A 13,509-nucleotide genomic window follows, 5' to 3' on the forward strand; every position below is an offset into this window, starting at 1 on the left:
AGGAATTTTTAGAGATTAAAAAATTAATTAATTAATTAATGTAAATATTGAAAAACTTAACAAACGAGCAAAAGTGCTTAAATAGTGAAGTATTAAAAAAATTTTGCGTTGATAATAATAATATAATTGAAGATTTGAAATTAGTAGTTTTAAGTGAAAGCTGTATATAAATATTTTTATACTAATTTTAAATTTCACTTTACAAATGTTTTTACACACAAAAAAAAAGATGATAGACTTAGCGACAGTTTTACGCGAGAATTATTTAAATTGTACAAAATTATAAGATTAAAAAATTACTAAACATGTAGAGGTATATTCAAATTCCAAAATAACCAAAATTGAGTGTGGATATTTATATGTAAACTATATATGTATATATAATTCATATAACATTTATTTCCGCAAATCCGGCTAATTTCCATAAGCTCTAACACAACGTAATAATGCGTGTCATATAAGATAAGAATTTCGAAAGTGCAGTAAATTGATTAAACATTTCGTGCGAATCTTACCGCCGAACACTGGTACATCATTTTGCGAAACGCATGTGCCGAAGGGGTGACTTGTGTTATTTTTTCTTTATCAAGATCATCGGCAGGTAACTCCTGTGCTAGCTTCTGCGTCGATATCCAGATGTCATTTAACGGAATTGAACCGTAACTCTTCAGACGCGTTTGCAAAATCGTCCATGTAAGCTAATAACGATCATTCAGTCCTAAACAATGCGGTATCCCCTTTCATTTCGGTAAATATACAAGTAGAACAATAAGGGCAACTGATTTATCTATATAGTCACTGTCTCTAATTACTAATATTATCTATACGCGGAAAGGTTGTAATAAAGAATTTCATACTTTCCTTCCAAACAGCCTACCCTCTCGTCCACAAAATCTAAAACTATTTCGCAATGTCGCACTCTCTCCTCTACACTTTCGTCTGTTCGTTTTTAGTATATATAATTCCTTAATTTCATACAGCTACGAGCAAGCCTAACATTCTATGACATAGCATAATTCGAATAACTACATACACAACGATTCTTAAATTTCACGCGGTAAACAGCGTAATATTTGATACGATGTATTTGGTTCGTTTTTGTGACATTTTTCTACTTCTATTTATCGCGTGCAATTAAGAATCACTCGTATATATAGAAAGTGCATCAGCGTTTTAATTGTTTCTTTCTTTTCGAACTTACTCTACTGGTTTAGTATCATTGAAACTTTTTCCTGTTAACAATGAGATATACTATATTCATTCTTGGTGTCTCTCAATGAGTCAATTAACAATCGTCGGTGTAGGAAACTTAATTTCGCTTTATTCGCTGCGTGATCTAAGAAATCCCAGTTGTAAGAGACGCGCCGCACACATACTTCGATCGCCACACGTTCAAACTACAATACCATTTCGAGCCTAGCAAATTCGATCCGCGTATTTACCTATCGCCTAATATATCTATTTAGCCCCGCGTAGTGTATAATTCCGGTAAACACTTAGCATCAGTTATAATAAACGTAATGTGTAACTGAAGCTTGGTGGTTGCTCGGATACAATATGTCAGCTATAAATGAAGGATCGTGTCTAGTAGTTTAATTAGTACAAAGACAGAGGACCAACGAAGAAGCGCTTCTTATCATCGCACTTCGCCCCACCTCGACGTTTAGCAGAATCCTCTCTCTGAAACAGACGATCGTTTTTTTTTTTTCGTGACAATCTCATTCGCACGCGAAAGCGTATCGTCCTTGCGTTCAAATGTCACGTTTAAAAGCTCACCGTGTGCGCCCGTATCTTGTCCAACATCTCGCATGCGGTGCCGTAAGCGTATGACCCGACATGGGCAGCTGCAGTGACTAATGTTTCCGGACTAATGTTTAGAATATGAACAGGATCAGCAGTGTCCGAGGTCTGACGGGCCCCACCGACGGATGTCTTCCTCGATCCTGCGTTAGAGCTCGTTCTATCGGAAGGTCCACTCGCTTGACTGGACTGGTACGCAGAATCGGCCGAGAATCGCGAAGTACCGCTGTGCGAACTGCAAGTGCACTTCGAATAGTTGTCCGCACCGTTGTAAATTTCGTTTGTCCAGAGTCCCGTGCAGCCATCGACGACATCGTGATCGTTTCTAGTTGTCGTCGTCGCCGCTTCTCGCACGTTCTTGGCTGTTGTTGTCGGCACTTGCTGCTCACCGTACCTACCGCTGCCGCTGGCAGCCTCGGTGTAAATGTCGGTCGTGTCGGTGACCGACGTGGTATGCGAGTGGAAGCTCTGCGTGAAGTCACTCGAGTCAGTCTGCGACTGGCAACTGCATTGCGTCTTCAAATCGCAGTGAGTCCGCACGGTCAGGTAGCTCGTATGCGAGTTTCTCACGTCGTCATACGTGCTGCTCGCGTTGTCGCGGGTGTCGCACACGTCATCTCGACAGTTCTTCTTGCATTCGCTCGGTCGTTGCTCCGCACGCGAACAGGACGACTTCGAGCAGGGAGCGTCCTGAACTGGCAAGGTCTCCGTTACGAACGAATAGACTCCGCCGGGTCGTTTTTCCAAATCGGCGCTAACGTGCTCGTCAAGATCTGCTAATTGATGCTTATTATAGACCTTGCCGTGAATATCTACCACATAAATGGAGCTCGTCGGTGGATTCGCGAAAGATTGCTGTTCGGCATTCCCCTCGTTCGCCGAAAAATGCTCCTCGTTGAAGTGCATAAAGGACGTAGGCGAGGGCGGGTCGGACAGGAGCTCGAAGCTGGGCGAGTCCCGATTGCTGTCGTGTCGTCGTTGCTCGACGGCGGGCTCCTCAGGACGCGTAGATGATTCATTTCTGCCTCCTGAAACAGGTATCTGGACGATCTCGAAAGCATCGTCGCTATCTTCGTCTTGATCACACGACCAGAAGCTGGTTTTGTCGACATCCGAGTTGTTGCAGTACCAGATGTCCCTGGGACGACCTTCATCTAATATCTGATGTCCAGTGACGGAGCAGCTCATACGAAGCTCGTTCTCGAATATCCCCGGAGTTTCATCGTATGGTATCGAATCCACTTGCGAAGGCAGGTTCTTCCGAGGGACAAATTCTTCCCGCGCATTATTCTGAACAGATTGCTCCTTACCGATATCGTTGTTCAGACTATCGGTGGTTACTTGAGCAAGCCGTTGATGATGCTTCTTCTTCTTTTCCTCTTTCAACTTGCTCGTACAAATAGCGATCCTATCTTCCATAAGATCGAACTTCTTCTGCAGTAGCTTGTCTTGCCACGAAGTATTCGCGGTACTCGTGTTTCGCGGCTCATATGTACGCTCCGTCGAAGCGTCACTCGACTGCTCCCCATTCTGAGACCTCTTCTTCCTCTGATTCTTCTCACATGACTGCGAATCGAAGTGTCGAGGAAATCGTTTCGAGGAAGGAAGATGCGACTGGCTTCGCGATTGACCGAGCTTCCTTGAAGGAACAGACGTGAGATCCAACGTAACTCTGTTTAGCATCTCCGTCATCTCCTTCACTACTTCTTGACTAATTGTGGATATCATATCTTTCTTTGTTTGCGGCTCTTCCGCGGTGTTTACGTTTTGCGGCTCGTCCACGCGCTCGATCGAGGCATCGCTCGACTGCTCCTCGTCTTGAGACCTCATCCTCTTCTGATTCTTCTCGTTCGAGTCGAAGGAGCCTCTGGAATGTCGCTTCGAGAGAGAAGAATACGACTGATTTCGAGACTGACCCAGTTCCTTCAATGGGGGATGCGCAAGGGAGTCCAAACGTTTGTTCAGCACTTCCGTCACGTTTTTCACGACCTCGTGTGTGATCGTAGATACCATTTCTTTCTTCATCTGCGAAACAATTAGATTAATCGTTTCAGCATACACAGTATCCATATGTATTCAGTTATCCATATTACTTACCGCATCCATGTACTCGGTGAACCACGGAGGAGGCACCGTATCTGAATGACACCGTAACAAAGCGTTTGATTGTGGAATTTCCACATCTTTTGATTCTGTCTGTTCATCGCCTGATTCAACATATTGCCTTACATCCAATTTCTCATGGTTCGATAGTATTTCCTGGTTTGGACATTTCAGTTTGTCGAATTCAGGATTCGGTTTCGACGTAGAACCACCGTTCTTTTCAGTGAAGGACAAGATTGGATTGTCATTGATACTTGTCGACTCTTTGTTCGGGCAACAGATCTCGTTCGTTCCGGAACCTTGCTCGTCGTCGCTGCTCATAGGCCCATAGTTGAACGAACCAACGATCAACGGAATCGCCGTATTTGCCACGAAAGCTTTTTTCGCGAGCTAAAAGAAAAAATCGAAATGGTTTACTCCAATTTTTCCGCAATCTTTAAGCTTCGATTGAAGCACACAATGCAAAGTTATTGCTGTAAGACTAAGTAGTCTCGCGATAACTAATTCTAAAAAATAGAAATCTTTATAAAATAATTTGTATTAGGTGGTGTCACATTTGATTTATATTTTTACAATTTAATTCAAATTTTGATACATTTTTATCTAATAAATAATAAATTGAGACATTTTAATATTTCTTTAAACATTATTTCTCTTTCCATAATTCTTCTATAGAATTTCATCACAAATCCGTCTAATAGTAAATATTAAGAAGCTAATAAAATCCAAGCTGCGGATGAATTACATTATTTTTCTCAATAACTCTCTATTTGTTAATCTATCGGAAACTCGTAAGAGTTATCAGACGAATATATCAGACGGAAAGTTACACGAACTAAATCAAATTCAAATTTTGCGGCAAAAAGAATTTCAAAGAGAAATCGGTTGAAATAAACTGCTGAAAAAAATTCGAATGTTAAGGGAAAAAAAAGTTTTCAAAATTGGATTTTCCGGTGATTGGAGATGAAACAATTTCAGATGGGCGCGAAATTTGAATCGGATTTAATTCACGCAACCTGCTCTCAAATCTTCTCCTGACAATTCGAACAATTTTTCGGAAATACCGAAGAAGGTATTTGAGTTCGTACCTAACCTCATGTCGATTATCTCGAAAGAATAAGGGGGAATCAGAAGTTTTGTGTCAAACAACTGGAGCAATCAGTTGGAGACACGCTGTTGTGTTTGGGATAGGACCAAGCTTATCCCAAACACATCGGGGAGAAAAAAAGGGGGGGAAATCTCGAAAGAAGAGGCAAATACGCTTAATTGCTTCAATGTGTTGCACGAATAAATGAGATGTAACTACAATTGTATACATATATGTATACAGTATATAGGTGTTATATATGTATAGCGCGTACCTTCAATGCTTCGTGAAACTCGCATTCCGAATCGATTGGAACGTCGTCCCCGTCGTCGTCGATGTAAGAGATGCGTCTAGCCCTTGGCACGCCAAACTGCTTCCACTACAACAGACCACGAAAGCCCACGTAATCAACAATTATTATAATTTACGCGTACATGGAGCAGTCGGAAAGTCGGAAAAATGTGTGATTCGATAACGGGAACTCGTCGATATAATCGCAATATACTTTCTATCTTCTGACGCGTGACGAAACCTTGAGAAATCACTTCGGATGATGTAATACATATATTTCGACGCACGATGCTTTTGACCTTTTAGCTAACCGCGATCGTCCCCGTGCCTTCGAGCGCGAGAAGATTCTCGACTCACCAGCTCCGTCCGCAGCTTCTCCAGGTCGAAGTTGCTCGAGCACGGGATGACGATGTTCTCGACGCCGGGCTCGCCGATGCTCTCCCTCACCCGGAAACAGTAATACTCCTCGGAGTCGACGTTAATACTCGTCGGAAACATGGTCGACGACGTCGATGGTGATAACGCACTCTCACACTCCCGTGGACTTGGGAGCCTCGGGACAGACGAGACGTTGCTCAAGATGGTGACGCTCGGTAAATTTCGGTACCACGGCACCCGCGGCTCCTTCGGCCGCCACTGCCAGAACCGCCACTCGTCTTCCGAATCGGAGGACACGCAATTGTCGAGATCACGGTCGTGAATACGACCGTGGTCGAGATCGAGAGCGCCGTCTCTCGTCGAGGACACGTCCCAACGACACTCGTCGCCCGAAACGGTCCGGCCCATGCAGCATGAATCCAGTGCGGGATTGAACGACGAGGGCATAACAGCAGTTCGTCGTAGGTCCAAATGTTGACGAAACACGAAGCCACGAAGTGGGAACAAGTGGGAATGAGACCGAGAACTGTTTTGGAATTGTTCGCGTCATGCGCAAGAGAGACAGGCAGACAGGGAGTACAGGGACGTGACAAGTAAACGTTGGCCCCTTCTCCGTCCCCGGTCCCCGCCCCCGTCCCGCAGCGAGCTGAGCGAGCTCTCAAATATCCGGAGCACGGATCTGATAGCGAGCCCGAAGAGGAGCGTCGTTTTCCTCTATGCGTTTTCCTTTTGTTCCTTTTTATTTTACATTGTTTCGCATCTCCCGACACGCGGCGTACGTATGAAAGTATATAGACACTTTATAAAATAAACAATTTATTAATAAAATAATAATACATTCATCTATAACTTGTATATGTCTTTTACGCTAGCTTTTGATTGATAGAAGTGAAAATCATAATGTCGCGTGTAATCCGCATACAATTAGGTTGACGGTGTGTTGCAGGACGAGATTGCATAATTTCAATGGAATCATCAAGGATCAATTCAATCGACAAATAAAGGGTTCCTATTCCCCGGAGTAAGATACAACAACCGCGTGCACAATCACAATCATGCTACAAATCGCTGTACGTCAATGGTCTATTTGTACGCAGATTGTCCTCTCATATGATGTTCTCTGCTTATACGCGTTCAATGTACTCGTGTAATAATATATATATATATATATATATATATATATATATATATGCGTAGTGTCAAAGTACAAGACTAGAAACGTATATTCATGCTTCAACATATTTGTTACATCTCATCTCAGCTAAAATACGCTAATCGCTTAATAATGTATACTAAAGGTAGCGTTCGGGAAAAGGAAGAACTCTTTATACCATTTTGAGATCTTATGCCACATGCCTGTATTGTTTTAGAGCATAAACGGCGAATAGAGAAGGGATTTTGTAACAGCTACAACGCAAGACGGAGGGCATACATCCCTCCGTTATAGCTTTTTGCATCAAATCTTCGCATTAAATAGACATTTAACATTCGCTAAAATAAATATATATAGTAGCTCTGCGTTTTGATGACTTAGGATTAATAGCGATATAGATTCTCTTTACACAGCTAACAATGACCATTATCATAGAAAAATAAAATATATTGTCCTTTTAAGCCAACAAATGTTATACGTGTGTGTATATATATATATGTGTACGTGTGTATGCGCGTGTACATGTGTATTACCTATCGGCAACTGTCGAGAGAGAACAGTTTCCTCGCATTTCCGATCGTTATCCGTAAAGAAACGCTTCCACAAGAACAAAAAACTTTAATAATTTCATTCGTATGTTTGCATGGATCATGCTATTGACTTTCTTGTATCACATAAAGCAAAAGATTATAGTTTGGAGACTGTTACTTTTTAGATTGGAATAACAAAACGCAACGATATATTTTACATATACTTGCAAACAATTTCAATTCACATAAAACTACTCGATACCACTTAGCACACATTGTAAGCAATCAGAGAATATAATATAAAGCTTAAAATCTTTAATTAATTTTTTTTTTCAGAAGATTGAGAAATTTTTTATTATAGCAAAGATTTCGGTAAAACGTATATAATTACTTATAAACGAGTTTGCCAGAAACTCGTTATCTGTCATTTAATATATCTATCTAGAAATATAATATAGCACAAATTTAAATCGTAATGTTGCTCGTCACACTCTCATTACAATTCCAAAAGGAGATATTTGCTCTGTGATAGAAATAATCCCGTTAGTACGTTCTGTTCCCCATGTGTGTAAAACAGATACATATTCTGCGGAACACACGGTTTAATACAGTACTTATCTTTGTATATACGCTAAGACAGATGTATAAGAGTTAAGATTTCGTGACATATAATCGTGTAATTATACAATAATACTGTATAATTTTTCACATGTGTCCAACCAAACAGATTCGAATAACGGTATGACTGTAGACCGTCCCAAATTAATAGTCGGTAATTAATAGTAGTTCTTTTTTTTTCTTACTTTCAAAGGAGTGTAATCTCGGACGATAGACTTTGGTATATCGGCTGCTCATGCACAGTATGCATATCCGATGGACGTATTCGATGAATACATCAAATATCTGTTCAAGTGTGGATCAGATATCGGAACTGTAAGTATGCGTGGTCGGTGACAAGTCATAGAAAAATAATTGCGATCGTGCGACAACCTGCTCCTACTATGAAAGTACAAACTATAATACGTCACGACATTAGAAAACTGGGTGTTCTCGCAAAGACGCGGCTTTGATCGGCGATTAATTCGCTCCCCCATTCGAATTCCGTTTACTTCCGCTCGTAAAATCGCGATAAAACAATGTGACGTTTCGATGAACGGGAAAACCTGACGTCGCCCTGATGCGGGGAAAAAGACGATATAAATACTATCGTCTTCTTTTATAATATATATCTCTTGTAATATAACTAAAAAAGACTGGTGTTTTTTTAGGATTGAATTTCCTTGAAGCACCGTCGACGTTTCGCAAGATCGACTCGATTCACCAATTCGACGATGCGACCACAATAAATCGCAGGTTTCTAAATCCACCCGCATAAAATCGCACGCTTGTTGAATGTTGACCCGTTCGTCGTGCTCCCGATTTCATTTATTATGTAGGTAAGCGTCTTCTGTTCTCTTACTTCCGGAACGAAAAATGACGTCGGTTGTTCTGATACCGAACCGATCCCTTCCATCTCTTTCCGTCTTCCTCGTAAAACGCGTCGCCCCCTTCCCCCCATCGCGCCATATATAAATATTAAAGTTGTATACACACTCAATATAATGGATAAACGTTTCCGATATGGTACATTAACAGTGAGCTAAGCACCAGGAAAGATTTCTTTAGATCGCGCGCGTATGGTTTTTTTTACTCTCTACTTTATTGGAACTATATGTGGTCCTCTTCTTTGTTGCTCTGCGCCGCCGGCGTCGCCGGTGTAGGATCGTCATGGAACATCGGGTTCTTCACCTCCATCTCGCCCGTCTTTAACACATAACAATATCCACAATTGAAACGCTGAGCGTGAGGATGGAAATTGCTTATTTTGCGAAACTCACAGATGCAAGTCCTGGACATTCGTAAACGGTATAGTCGCCCTCCTCATTCTCTTCATCGCTCTCCGCTTCCGAGAGTGAACCTGGATCCCTCGTTGCAGAAGTGCGACTGTAACAAATGATATTTGTTATTCTTAAAAGATATTCTATTCCTATAAAATATTTTTTTTTTATGAATGATGGATTTTGATAAATATATATTTATTTTTTAACAGTTGTATCAAATATCTTCCATGGATCTTGAACTCACTTTTCCATGGCGATAATTTGTTGCTTCTGGTGTTGGAAGTGATACATCTGGGCGGACTGGGCGAGCCTCTGGTCACCGGAAGGCGACACGTCCTTGTTCGGTCCTGTCACACCGTAAGCAGGATACTCTATGTCCGCTGCAGCTTTCGCACCGCGTTGCAGTCTGAAAAATGAGGTCCCGCGAGGAAATGAGACGCTGTAAAACGAGCTACTAAACGACGAATTAGTGTAATCGGCATTACCTGCACCATGTTAAGCTAATCAATACTAAAGCGAACATCGCAGCTGCACTGCAACCAGCCACAATTGCTGAAAAACGCGTATGAAACGTCACGTTTAATTGAATAATTTTCACAAAATCGAATAATTTTCTTACAAATTTCATTTCACTTTTATTGCTTACCGATAAAATAAATGTCATTGTTGAAGTCGTGATTTACGGGTACGATCACCGGATAACGTCCCACAGATCTTTCCGGTTCCGATATGTCGAGTCTCGCGGCCAAATCCTTCGGTGTCTCTTGATTGACGTTCCGCATATCGTCTTCGTGCTTTGTCAATATTCGCTCTTTATCCGCAGTCTTTTCCTCTTTCCAATTTATTCTCGGCGCGTCTTGCCAATCTAAATCATCTACGAATTGCATAAATTGGAGAAAGTTTAATGACATTCATGAACTTTAGGAAGAAGCAGAAAGCAAAGGCAGCTGACAGGAACTATACTTATCAACGAGTCAAAGTGACTATAAAAAGGGAAAGTTTAAAAAAAGAAAGGGTTAAATATAAGCAGAGGAATTATCGATGCTTATAGAGACTGACGTAATTTGACCCTTCCAAGACTCTAGGGTAGGGTAATGTTTTTCAAATTGGATTCGAAACAAAATGTGATAAATATATAATGCTGAAATAGTATACTAATAACCTTGAGCTTCTCTAAAAGAAAAAGGCAAAAAGTAATAATATATTTCAAAATTATTTAATATTTTTTACTTATTTCTCTATTTGTTATTCAATTATTATATGTATGTACATTTTTGAAATTAAGATATCAAAAACTTCTTGCCTTTTATTGGAGAGATACGGAATGTGCAGATAGATAGAGGTTTCTCAATAGTTCTGTATTTTTTTTCAGTTGTGTGCGCCAAAATGGATTAAAAAATCGCTCTAAAGGATTCCGATAAAAGGCAAATTAATGAATGAAACAAATGTTTACCCGACGAAAATGATGCCTCGCCGTAATATCTGGGATCGTTCGGCTTTACCGCAAAGGGGTGCTTCTCCTTGAGATTCGAGTCGTCGAACCTATACGTGAATTCTGGCTCGGTCGTTGCCGATGCCACTGCTGCTGCCGGACGCATGGGTGCTGCCTCCCTTCCGCCCTCATGATGCAACGTTCTCACCCCATGATTGAAATCTGTGTACTTTTCTCGGAAAGTATCTAGCATAGACTCCATCGCATCTCTGTCCATATCGAAAGCTTGCCCGTACCCGATATTTTTAGGAAAACGGTCGTCATTTTCATTCAGCTGTTTCTCATCGGGGTAAGCCAAACGCTTGAGATCCAGATTGTAATAAGACAGGAGATACGCCGGTTCTCGATCCGTGATCTGATCGCTGATCGGATTGTTATTCGTGCGATAATGAGGCGTCAGCAAGTTCTTTATGAAAAACTGCTTCAGGTCGTCCAGAGTGATTTTTCTTTCGGCTAGAAGCTTCAGGAAGCGCTCCTCCTCAGGAAGGCGATCCAGACTGTTGTGCTTCTTGTGCATCGGCGACAGGAACGTAGGCAGGTGCGACTGATGAAGACGCTGCTGCAGACGATGCGTCTCCAAATAGCGGGCCAGGTGTTTCAGCGCGGCATCCTCTGGCGTTTCCGGGAGCGCATCTACATAACGTCAGTTTGAAGAAATAGAAACCGTATGTTTGTTTCCGCGTTCAATGCGCTTATTATTACAACTCTCTAATTATCAACTTTATTCTATAATATGAAACTAATTCAAATATAAACGTCGCCTTCGGTATCGAACAATGGAAATTTTAACATGTCAGTACATTAGCTTTAATCCAATAAATATCACGAACTACAACATCGTGAATTAGTGACCGCTAAATTGTATCCAGCTTGGATTATTATCGCTGAGTTTCCTGCCGCTTTCGTATGCACGCAATCGGATTTCCTGCGGCCAAGATACACTGTCGCTCCACGATAACACTGTCCAGTAAAAATCGTTTGCTCTCTTGTTAAGTTTCCCTATATGTGTATGTTTGCATGTATGTAAAATTTTCCACTTGTAAAAACCATTATGTGTTAACCGGTCACATCGAGTTGGAGTTGGAGCAAACAAACAATCCTGTAATTTATATACTGTTGACCTTCAGCTCTTAATTACGTTTTGAGAAAATAAAAAATACCATGGACGATTATGTCGGATTATCCGGTTCATTATTCTCGTGTTCCGCTCATTATTCACACAATCCTACCATAAAAGGATGGTCGGGATGGAATCTCTTGACATTGTACAATATTATACAATTAGTCAAATTATATAGTTCGTTTTTATATTATATTTGAAAATCTTTGAATTGTACTGAATTTTTATTTAAAAGAATTGAAAAAAAAAACAGGACTCTAAAATCATTTCATTCTATTTCAAATAAGATTTGAAATAAAATAAAATAATCTATTTTTAACGATAAAAAAGAATCATAAGCATAACGATAATAGTTTGTGGTATTACTTATCAGTACCGTATTATTTTTAATTTTAGCTTTTTTAGTTCTTTCCGCATCAAAATTCTGAATTAATATTGTTCAGAGAAAAACAATTTTTTTTCTGTATATATCCTTAAAAATGTAGATCAGCCTAGTTAAAGATTCCTTTCCCCTTAACATATTTTTTTCTTTGCAAACCGATTGAGCGAATACATTTGCGCGGAACACGCAACGATTAAATATTTCAACATTCAGTCGATCACACAGTCCTTACTAATTAAAAATAAAACATTATTTTCGAAAGGCTACAAGTGGGTCTTCTCCGTGTCATTCCCCCTGGAGACGTTGTCGCCTAAGGCCGTAGACTCTACCTCTACTCACCCCGATAAAAGCTGACCTCGCCGGTGGACAGGCTCAACAGGAGCGGCATCAACGTCAGCCAAGTCCAGCCCCGTGAAAGGAGCATCCTCTCGTCGTCGTTGTCACTGCTGCTGGTCGGCTGTTGAAGGCCTTGCACACAGGTCTTATCGTCCCTCTATTCGCGTCTCCATATGCGAGAGAGCACGTCACTTCATTCAGGGCGGACGGCGGGCTTGCGCGATTAGCACGGCTCCGCGTTCAATCAATAACGACCACCACACCGACTTCCACCCTTCCACACCGGCTTCGTCTTGTTCCGACGTTGCGCGAGTACTCCGCATTTCTCGAGGACGCGTTTTTTCCTCCTCCGTCTCTTCCTCCTCCTCCTCCTATCGTCATAGCGTACCGCACCGGCGATTAGCATTGGGCGCATTAAGTCTCATTAAGCAGCTGCCATGTATCCCCACTATTCTGCACACCCGCATCCGCACATGTGAGGATTGTTCCGTTTTACAAGATTGTCGCGGTTCCGATTCACTCTGTTAGGACGTTCACCCTTTGATTCGTTCGCTGAACGTCGGTAGAAACGTTTCTCTGAATCCATAATATACCTACTCGGTAAAATGGCAAAGTTTATTAACTGCATATTCTATCGGTAGATGCTGATGGATTTGTTACGTTTCAAAGCTATTGAGAAAAAAGAGAACATTGTCAAATATCGGTAGCAATATCGAGGCAATTTTTAATTTATATTTTGGATCCAAATGTTTGGATGTAAGGGGATGATGCTTACTGCCTGAATATCGCTTTTGAAACACAACGTTTTATTTGATAACAATTATTTATTTAATCGAGGTACAGATAGTAATTGAAGTAAAAGTACTATCAGTTCTAACGTTTGATATAATCTCGTCCCTTTAACTCTTTCGAAACTTTTAGATTTCGCTTTCGATAGCAAATTATATCGATTTGTTA

General features: G+C 41.1%; 2 protein-coding genes and 1 long non-coding RNA gene across 4 annotated transcripts; 1 reads left to right on the plus strand and 2 right to left on the minus strand.

The window, feature by feature from the left end:
* Nucleotides 1-375: 375 nt before the first annotated feature.
* LOC112458066 (dentin sialophosphoprotein-like) lies at nt 376-6,359 on the minus strand. The gene is made up of 5 exons (XM_025021478.1): nt 5,639-6,359; nt 5,265-5,369; nt 3,898-4,293; nt 1,777-3,825; nt 376-1,680 (listed from the first exon to the last, which is right to left on the minus strand). The coding sequence occupies exons 1-5, from the start codon at nt 6,104-6,106 to the stop codon at nt 1,597-1,599; spliced, it is 3,102 nt and encodes a 1,033-aa protein (XP_024877246.1). The 5' UTR covers nt 6,107-6,359; the 3' UTR covers nt 376-1,596.
* Nucleotides 6,360-6,462: 103 nt separating this feature from the next.
* Nucleotides 6,463-13,019, minus strand: LOC112458074. Its single transcript, XM_025021492.1, is given in 10 exon segments — nt 6,463-9,145; nt 9,220-9,325; nt 9,467-9,628; nt 9,708-9,774; nt 9,869-10,096; nt 10,676-11,347; nt 12,556-12,707; nt 12,826-12,892; nt 12,895-12,961; nt 12,963-13,019. Coding segments are annotated over 10 exon segments (1,674 nt in total). The 3' UTR covers nt 6,463-9,049.
* On the plus strand, nt 9,496-10,705 carry LOC112458075. Of its 2 annotated transcripts, none has more exons than XR_003041180.1 (3): nt 9,496-9,579; nt 10,147-10,308; nt 10,595-10,705. It is a non-coding gene; the product is annotated as an uncharacterized LOC112458075 (long non-coding RNA). The 2 variants fall into 2 exon arrangements; XR_003041181.1 differs by lacking the exon at nt 9,496-9,579 and adding an exon at nt 9,699-9,785.
* Nucleotides 13,020-13,509: the final 490 nt, after the last annotated feature.

Source organism: Temnothorax curvispinosus, unplaced genomic scaffold, assembly GCF_003070985.1.
Source record: "Temnothorax curvispinosus isolate PA1 unplaced genomic scaffold, ASM307098v1 QBEX01008647.1, whole genome shotgun sequence".
NCBI lineage: Eukaryota > Metazoa > Arthropoda > Insecta > Hymenoptera > Formicidae > Temnothorax > Temnothorax curvispinosus.